The following is a 9,015-nucleotide window of genomic DNA, read 5'->3' on the forward strand; positions in this document are numbered from 1 at the left end:
AATATTCTTCTCTAATAACTGACACAGAGGATTGATCAATTAGACACATACAATAATTGCAGTTTGTTATGTTTAGTTTTGTTCAGCTTCATCTCCATAAAAAATAAAATCACTTGTACCTTATTCCTCGTCAGCTGCTGTGTGTCTTCTATCTTTGCAATCTGCACTGAGGACTGAACCCTCCTCTGTCAGGCTGCCTCAGAGAGAAGGAGGTGGTCATTTCATTGTTTATGTATGTCTTTGCAGGTCTGTGTGCGCAAATGAAGTCAAGTGACACAAACGCTCAATTCAAATGCACACATTCCCCCTTTTCCCCTCCCCAGCAGCATGAATAGAAAACAACTTGACAAATTGATAGTGGAAGAGGAAGTGAGACACGATGAGAGGCTCTGAAAAGAAAGAGGCAATTAAGTCAACCGCTCGTGGAGTTGTGGGCACGCGTCTCCATTCTGTGTCGCACCAAAGGCAGCTTGTTAAATACAGCGACACACGAACACACCAGTTGAGCCAGTTAACAAGCTCTTAATTGATCAGCTTAAACTCTGGCTCTAATTATCACATTCTCAGAGGGAAGAGCTAAAATGGTTGCTAGTGGCTTTAATTGACCTTTGCAATTCAATAGCACACCTTCCATGTACAGAGTTTTACATATCTATGGAAGCAGGTGGGCGGAGAGAGGCTAGCATTTGCACTCAAATAAAAAAAATGTTTTGCTTTCATGGTTTTACTAATTAAAACTGACCTCATCCTGAGTTTCAGTTGAGTGTGATTTGGTGTTACTCTCACATCCAGAATACCATTGAGATATCTATGTTTCTTGTTACTGGTTAACTGTCTTATTTAAATGTTATATAAAATATGGAAAGAGCAACATGTGACAACAATGACTGAGATATACAGTCTCATCGCAGTCTAGAAAGGTTATTAAATATTGTATTATCGACCTTTTATTGATATGTACTAACTTTTAAACATTTGCCTACGGTTATCTTTTAGTTTTTTGTGAACTTGTGTTTACCCCTATATTTTCTTTTAGGATTATATTGCTCTTTCTTTCCTAACCCTATCTCATTGTCTGTCTGTCTGTCTGTCTGTCTGTCTGTCTGTCTGTCTGTCTGTTTAATCAACCTATTTGGAAAAGTCAAATGGGGAGGGATAGGGGAGGACTGGCATTCACTTTTCTGGTATTTTCAAAACATCAATTCAAGAATAATCCAAATAAATTCACTGACTATCATAACACAAGAAGACCCTGTATTCTCAAATACCTTTCTGGCCTTTTTGATTCCACAAGTCCATGGCAATTTACCCAAAGCACAGAAACTGAGGAGTGGCATTTGGCCTATTTATAGAGACACCAGCACATGTGCTTCTGACCAGAGAGCTGCAAAGCTCACTGTCTGCTGTGGTCTCCACTTCAACTCTTCCCCAAGTGACACAAATCTGTGGTAAGTTGATGTTATGTGTCTACATGTATGACTCAAGTGGCTTTCGGTACAATATAGGCCATACAAAAATATGTGTGCAATGGACACTAAGGAAGCTTCAGTCAGTTTTTGTGCATAAGTAACTGTACAGTATAGCTTGTCAGGATGTATTTTCCACAACCTCTCTGTCTGCTGCTGTTCCTCACATATGTTGTTTTCTCAGATTCTTCTCTGGGCTGATAAAGGTCTTATCACACTTTCTGTGCGCTGGTGGAAGAACTTTGACCCGGTGAGAAGTCCTCAGCCCCTCCCCCTCTGGTCCAACAGAACCAATCAGAGAGGAGCTCTGAGTGTCTTTGGCCCTGGTGATATAAGGAGAGGGTCAGAAGAGCTATATTCTGAAAGGTACGTTTATACTTATTGGGTATTGTAATAGTCATAACTTAGAGTGGTTCAAGACACAGCAATTACCATTTTAGATATGCCATTTAAATCACTATAAGTGAGTGATCATCATCATTTTGGCCATCTCACATTTAAAAAATTGTAGCCTATTTAAACTTTATTTAACCAGAGTCCTAGATAATTTCAATACCTTAATAAAAACAGTTGTGTTGTAGGCTAGCATTTTCTTTACTAAAATAAGATTTTGAATGCAGGGATTTTACCTGTATTTTTTACAGTGTATAGTGCCAGTTTTACAAGATCTGAATAGCCTACTTCTTCTACTCCTGAAAGTAAAACAATTCGACGAAATGAATATCAGATTCAAAATAATGCACAATAGCAAAGCCTTCCTTGCTAATAAATATTTCCATATTGTGAAGCAGTCTTCCCAAGTGGGTTTATTGTGTTTTGTTGACTCTGGCAGGTCACCATGCGGCGGGTCTGGGCTGTGTTCAGGGCTCACCCTTACGTCGGGAACGTGCTCGGCTACACCGCGCTTTTCGCCTCGGCCGACGTCATACAGCAGAGCGTGCTGGGGGGGGAACACGCGAGACCCGGCATCGACTGGTGTCAGACCGCTCGTGTGGCCACTGTGGGGTTCTGTTTCCATGCCAACTTCAACTACTTCTGGCTGCGTGCGCTGGAGCGCGCGCTGCCGGGGGGCGGGATCAGGGCGGTGACCGGGAAGGTGGCGGTGGATCAGATGGTTGCTGCCCCGCTCACCATCAGTGCCTTTTATATCGGTGAGTGTGGCACAAAGCGTATTAAAGTCCAAACATTTATCCATTTATTTATCCCATCTATTTGACCCAGCCGGTGTAATGGTTCAGATTGCAGAGGTTTTACAATTGTATGGCTTTATTGGCACATGCACAATGGCTGAAGCATAGTTTTGGCAATTAAAATCTTAGCATTGAAAGTCCCAGTAAATCAAATGAATTACAGTACATACATTTCCTCCTCTCTCTGTATTGTAAAATGGGAACTCCTTTCTGTTATTAAATCCCATTTAATCTGAGGGTGACATGTGGCCTATACTTTATTCTAAAAACACTGATTTGCTATTGTTATAAATATAATACTTGGGGAAAATGCTAAAGTAAATATAGTCATTGTGCATTTATTATTGCACATGTTGCTCTTGATTGAGTGTTTAATGGTATGTTTGACTGCATTTGACATGTTTGCATGTTCAGCTGACCCACTGGCTCTTTTGAAGATTGAATTGAAGATTACCATTTGTTGTAATTTATCTGGATTATTCTAATGTTTTTTTCCATTAAATGTTAGGAAATATATTCAAAAATGACGCTTATGTGAAATAGTATTGCATTTTTAACCACACATTTTACCATATCAAAAAGAAAACATTACATCTGAAGTAATATTTAAAAATGAGAGGGTTTGAACAATGCTCACACATCATGTGTTTTGAACGATGGATCCATCAAGGAGTCAGTCAAATATTTAACAGACATCTCTTCTTCAGGTTTAAGTTTACTAGAAAACAAGGATGACGTGTTTGAAGACTGGAGACAGAAGTTCTGGACCTCTTATAAGGTATTCATACAGTTTCCCTCATTTCAATATTTATTTCTCAGAAGAAATACATCTTTCTGTCACTTATCTATTGATCTTTCTCTCTAGACTGGAGTGATATATTGGTCAATAATGCAGGTGAAACATCCTTTTATTCCCTATATCATTGTTTACTTTCTGGCTACATATTCAAATAATGTACATGCTGATATGTAACAATATTTCCATCTCTTCCACCATCGCAGGCAGTGAACTTCACCTTGGTTCCTCCTGTGGCTCGCACAGTGTTTCTGGGAGGCATCGCGCTGACTTTCACCATTTTCCTGTGTCACCTCAGACAGCAGAGTGACAACAAACTTGAATAAACCTGAGATCCTCAACTCCATGACGAATGTTTTTGTGTGGAACAACTGTGACATTAAAAGTTTTTTGAGGGCAGGATTGGGTGTCAAAGTTATACTGAGAAAACAAGGGAAGGAATACATAGAAATATGTGGTAATTCCAAATTGGGAAATTTCTAGAAAATAGGATAAAGGTCACATCTCTGGGGAACAGCTGATTAGCATTATGGATTATTGTTCAGCTGTAGTTTGTTTCTTGTTTAAACAGTATCAAAATTGTATAATATTGTACAAAGAGTTTTAATCATGCTATTAATATTTAATGATCCTTTAACTGTTTAAGTATGTCTTACTGGAATAATGTTATTGATGCTGCATTACATATTTAACCAATAAAAAAATAACAATTTTAAAATTATTTTCGTGTTGTCTTCTCAAAACAATTTAAGAAAATAGTATAATCGTTTAAATATCTCCTTTTGTCATAAACAGCCTGACACTGAACCTTATATTTGTGTAGCCTCTTACTGCAAATTGTTTTGTTTAGTTGAATGCGGACAGTATCTAACCATGTTGTCCTTATTTTAGCCATATTTTACTTTTGTAAAATGAAACTCTTGAGGAAATTACCATCTTATATTATGTTATTTATCTATTACATTACATTTAAACAACAAAAGCAAAGTATAAACTTACTGTTAAACACTATCACCTGCATTTTTATATAATAAATGCATACTAAAATATAATACCCTACCTGATAATAGCTCTTATGTGTGCAAGTAGGTCTCTGCACCACTAGAGGCGCTGTCATAAAAAGCCCGTCCTCTGTAACCAATCAGACACCCGAGATTTCAGCCCAGTGTTTATCGCGAGACCTCGGCTCTTCCTTTTCCCTTTTCGCCCTGAGCCCAAGATGGTAGGTACTGCTAGTAGAAAATGAAAAATACAAAAGCTTGACTATCTACGATCATCCTATGAATTAAAACATCTCATGTTTGTTACGACAGGCTGTACTTGTTGTAAACATAATGAACGTTACAGTCTTGCCAAGATTTCGTGATATTTGACTATGTAAACGATATTAGCTTACCCGTTTGGTGCCGATGTTCAGGCAGCCGGTCCACGCATTGACTGGTCAAAAACGGGCTCTAAAAGTGCTTCATAATGCAAAGTATTGTCTTCAGCTATACATTTCTAGATCACCAACGTTATCGTGTGTTACCAAATGTAAAATTAAGCCACAATTTAAAGTGTTGAGTTGTTTACACTGGCTATCGTGTTAGCATTTAGCTGTGTAGTGTCAACGTGTGAAACGGCCTGCAATAACATTAGGTGTTTTTCTGCTTCATTTAACAATATGAAAGTGACTGTTTTTGTGTACAAGTTGTGCTCATAGTATAACATGGTGTTTTAATGGCAGTCATAGAAGTGCAATGCAAGTTTAGCAATGGAGACTGCTATAGATGCTATAGTTTCCCCATATCCGTTACATAATGAACTAAAACACCCTGATCTGCTTGTTAATGCATTACTCTTTGATATTCTATTAATGTGTTTCTGTTGACTTTTCTAGGGAGTTGACATCAGACACAACAAGGACCGTAAGGTACACAGGAAGGAGCCTAAGAGCCAGGATATCTACCTGAGGCTCTTGGTCAAGGTAATATACTTTTACACGTTGTGATTGACTCATTTCAAAAACACCACATGTATTTATTTCCATCTTGGTTGGCACTGTAAATTCTGTGTAGGTATTCTGTAAATCTTAACTGCTGTAGTCTGATCTTTCATGATCTCTAACTATCCTGTTGTCTTCTTACAGTTGTACAGGTTCCTTGCCCGTCGCTGTAATGCTCCTTTCAACAAGGTCATCCTGAGGAGGCTTTTCATGAGCAGGACCAACAGGCCCCCGATCTCCATCTCCCGCCTGGTCAGTCTGTCGTCTTTCAACCTGTCTAATCACCAATGAATCCTGTCATTAGTTGTAGACTGTAACATTTTAATCATCATCACAATGTCAACTTGTACGATAAACATATCAAACAACACTCAGGGATATCTTTTATATATATTTTTGGGGATAACATGTGGTTAGGAAATGGGTACATGTGTTATTACTCAATGATTCCTTTTTTTACATTGGTACCTTTTTTGTATTCAGTTCACCTCTCTATCCAATAATGTGAAATTATTTCCTGTAATTTGTTTAAAGCAATTTGTTGTATTTCAGCTGAAAGGCAGTGCTGGGTACACTTTAATAAATACACTTCAAGTACCGGTAGTAGTGCTATCACTCTTATTGTGAGGTGAAGTTTTGGTACATTTGGATTTGGACAACTTGTTTTCTTGCGGTCTGTTCTGCTTTCCAATGGCTCTGAATTCTGTGTGAAAATGGATTTTGTTAACACCTTTGGGTAAAACTTAAGTCAGTGTTAATAAATATATGGCTTTTATTTTTGCCTCAACACTTGATACGGGAATGTTAAGAAGTGGTGGTCAACTTGAAAGAAATTGTTCACGCGATGTCATTCATGTAATGCAGCCAATAACTGCTTTCATGATATTGCCCAGATTAGATGTCCTAAAGTTGAAAGTGTATAAGACCTGTTGTTCATACATGATTGTGTGTGTGCTAAATATCTGACATTTCTTCTATTGAATCTAGATCCGTAAGATGAAGATGCCTGGCCGCGAGAACAGAATCGCTGTCGTTGTGGGATCAGTCACTGATGATGTCAGGATTCAGGATATCCCCAAGCTCAAGGTAACCCCTCTTTTTAGAATGGCAGACTTCAACCCTTACATTGTAGTTTTCTCTTTAAAAACATCAAGTAGTGCAATAAGCATCTTGCCTTAATGCTGTGATGTTACCTGTGAAAATCTCTGAGATTGTCCTGTTTCTCCTGCCACAGATCTGCGCTCTGAGGGTGACCGATGGCGCCCGCCGCAGGATCCTGAAGGCAGGCGGTCAGGTGATGACCTTTGACCAGCTGGCTTTGGCTTCTCCCAAAGGACAGGGCACAGTGCTGCTGTCAGGTAAATAAACATATTGAATTCATAATAACCATGATGCAATTGGAGAAGAGGTTGTAAGCAGTAAATCTCCCATTGCTGCCTTTAGTTCACATATCTACTGTAGTTAGGCATGATTTAGTTACATTGGGTAAACACTTTTAACAGAAGTGTGGTGATGCTATTATGATAAGAACTCTCCATCAATGAGGAAAGCAGGCTTTTATCTATATTTACTGATGGGCGAAATTAATCACCGCTTAAACATAATAATGGGTTTTGTTTATTTGTTTTTGTGGTCATTTTGTCAGACTAAAGAGACCCTCATATCTTATCATCTTCTGTATGACCTCTGTTTAGGCATAAGGTGTTAAGTATTGACACATTTGAAACTGCCAGCATTGGGTGACAATGTTATATCTATGAAAAAAATAATGTGGTGCATTAGTTGGGAATTAATCAATCTTTATATTCATCTTTTGGAGATGAGACATGTTTTGTGTTATCAGACTATTTTCTTGTCAAGTGTTTTCCTTGCTAACCAACAATCTAGAAATATTCAGCCGTAGAATTGCTCACATTAGATTAAATCTCTTTGGACGTCTATATGGCATTCATAATGCTGACCACAAAGAAGTGAGGCTAGATTGCTAAAAATGCCATTTATCACAAATAAAATAGGAAAGCAATAATGCGGCAAATGGAATTGCACATTTTTAATCGGCTTATGTGCAACAGAAACTATTTTGTAATATTATAATCTCTATTAGGAGGTGAAAGTGTTAAGAATTACAGTTATGAATGGCGGTGTGGAAATACTTTTTAGTAATGATCTTTTTTGAATGCTGTATTTGCTTTAAATCCTAAACCGCTGTCTTTTTCTTCAGGACCCCGTAAAGGCAGAGAGGTATACAGGCATTTCGGAAAAGCCCCTGGAACTCCTCATGCCCACACCAAGTATGTATACAGTTCATGTGAACACAGAAAAACAGAACTAAATGTTCAAGTTTGGGTGTATAAACAAATAATTGTTATACACTAGTATTTAAAATAGTCTGATACCAGTTTACTATTGTATTCTCATGGAAATTGCACTCTGGAAAGTGGGGTTAACGTATTCAGCTTTTGTTGTCTGACTCTTCAGCTGACTTCTTCAGTAACACACTCTGTTGGGGGTTGTCTATCTGTCGTCATCCTGCCATAGTTTCACTAGTTGTCTGATATTCTGGTCAATGTTGTTGTATATATCATTTGTAGTAGTGGATTATATTTTAAAGTTAAAGCCTTTTATTGTCACTATACACAAAGTACATTACACATTATAGGTAGTAACCAAACTAATGTACACAAAAAAAATCACAAGAAACTCAATGCCTCCTTAGTATAAAAAGAGTTTCAATCGTTGCCTAGTAAAACGGAGTAGCAATTAGCACTCGAGGCAAAACTGTGTTTATTGATGACTCTTAAATCCTTTAACAGATAGTGAGATTAAAAAAAACAACTTTTTATAGTATTTTAAAACAAACTAAATGCACTTTGAAGGTTATTATAAGCGCCTGGCCAAACTTAAATAAACTGTTGCTCAAATTAATCATTATGAGCAGTAACATTTTCCTTTTTCTTTTTAAACGTATTCGTTATGGAACCAAACTATTGTAATTGCCATCCTCTGATGGCAACACCGCAAAAATATTTTAGTTCTCCTTTGTGGACTTGCTAAAAGAAGGCTGTGAAAGGCCCTCATTTTTACTTGTTTGTAAGTGCTTTGAGCACCAGGAAAAGTGCTTTATAAATGTAATGTGTTATTATTATTATTATTTTACATAGACAAAAAGTATTTCTGACTGGTGCGCAGTAAATAAAATGGGTACCAAGGAAAATAATTCATACAAGGCATAATGTTTTTCAATGTGTTGTTCCAAGTGAAAAGTTAATGCAGTAGAATTTAGACTTAATTATAGCCAATTTGTTATATTTCTCTATAAACATGTTTAATGAATACATACTAAACTTGATTTATTTATTTTCCTCCAGACCCTACATCCGCTCCAAGGGCAGGAAGTTCGAGAAGGCTCGTGGTCGCAGAGCCAGGTGTGGCTACAAGAACTAGTCTGTGTCTTTGTTTTCCATGCAATCTGATACAAAATAAACGGTCGACTGTACGAAATGAATATGTCTTGTGTTTTTTATTGGACAACCTGCACAGCCTGGCAAATAAATATATCACACACTGACGTTAATGATA

General features: G+C 37.6%; 2 protein-coding genes across 2 annotated transcripts; both read left to right on the forward strand.

Moving 5' to 3' along the window:
- The first annotated feature begins 1,379 nt into the window (after positions 1 to 1,379).
- Positions 1,380 to 4,063, forward strand: LOC117461494 (mpv17-like protein). The gene is made up of 6 exons (XM_034103389.1): positions 1,380 to 1,448; positions 1,651 to 1,832; positions 2,299 to 2,617; positions 3,364 to 3,434; positions 3,522 to 3,551; positions 3,659 to 4,063. The coding sequence occupies exons 3-6, from the start codon at positions 2,305 to 2,307 to the stop codon at positions 3,776 to 3,778; spliced, it is 534 nt and encodes a 177-aa protein (XP_033959280.1). The 5' UTR covers positions 1,380 to 1,448; positions 1,651 to 1,832; positions 2,299 to 2,304; the 3' UTR covers positions 3,779 to 4,063.
- A 544-nt stretch (positions 4,064 to 4,607) lies between these two features.
- rpl18 (ribosomal protein L18) lies at positions 4,608 to 8,941 on the forward strand. Its single transcript, XM_034102213.2, has 7 exons — positions 4,608 to 4,674; positions 5,332 to 5,418; positions 5,581 to 5,688; positions 6,424 to 6,522; positions 6,671 to 6,794; positions 7,658 to 7,727; positions 8,805 to 8,941. The coding sequence occupies exons 1-7, from the start codon at positions 4,672 to 4,674 to the stop codon at positions 8,878 to 8,880; spliced, it is 567 nt and encodes a 188-aa protein (XP_033958104.2). The 5' UTR covers positions 4,608 to 4,671; the 3' UTR covers positions 8,881 to 8,941.
- Positions 8,942 to 9,015: the final 74 nt, after the last annotated feature.

Source organism: Pseudochaenichthys georgianus, chromosome 16 (genome assembly GCF_902827115.2).
Source record: "Pseudochaenichthys georgianus chromosome 16, fPseGeo1.2, whole genome shotgun sequence".
NCBI classification, from domain to species: Eukaryota; Metazoa; Chordata; class Actinopteri; order Perciformes; family Channichthyidae; genus Pseudochaenichthys; species Pseudochaenichthys georgianus.

Coding starts and splice junctions, on each gene's coding strand:
- rpl18 (XM_034102213.2), top strand. Junction 5,419..5,580: donor ACCTGAGGCTCTTGGTCAAG/GTAATATACTTT, acceptor GTCTTCTTACAG/TTGTACAGGTTCCTTGCCCG. Junction 6,795..7,657: donor GGGCACAGTGCTGCTGTCAG/GTAAATAAACAT, acceptor CTTTTTCTTCAG/GACCCCGTAAAGGCAGAGAG.
- LOC117461494 (XM_034103389.1), top strand. CDS start 2,305: ATGCGGCGGGTCTGGGCTGTGTTCAGGGCTCACCCTTACGTCGGGAAC. Junction 2,618..3,363: donor CATCAGTGCCTTTTATATCG/GTGAGTGTGGCA, acceptor TCTCTTCTTCAG/GTTTAAGTTTACTAGAAAAC. Junction 3,552..3,658: donor TATATTGGTCAATAATGCAG/GTGAAACATCCT, acceptor CCACCATCGCAG/GCAGTGAACTTCACCTTGGT.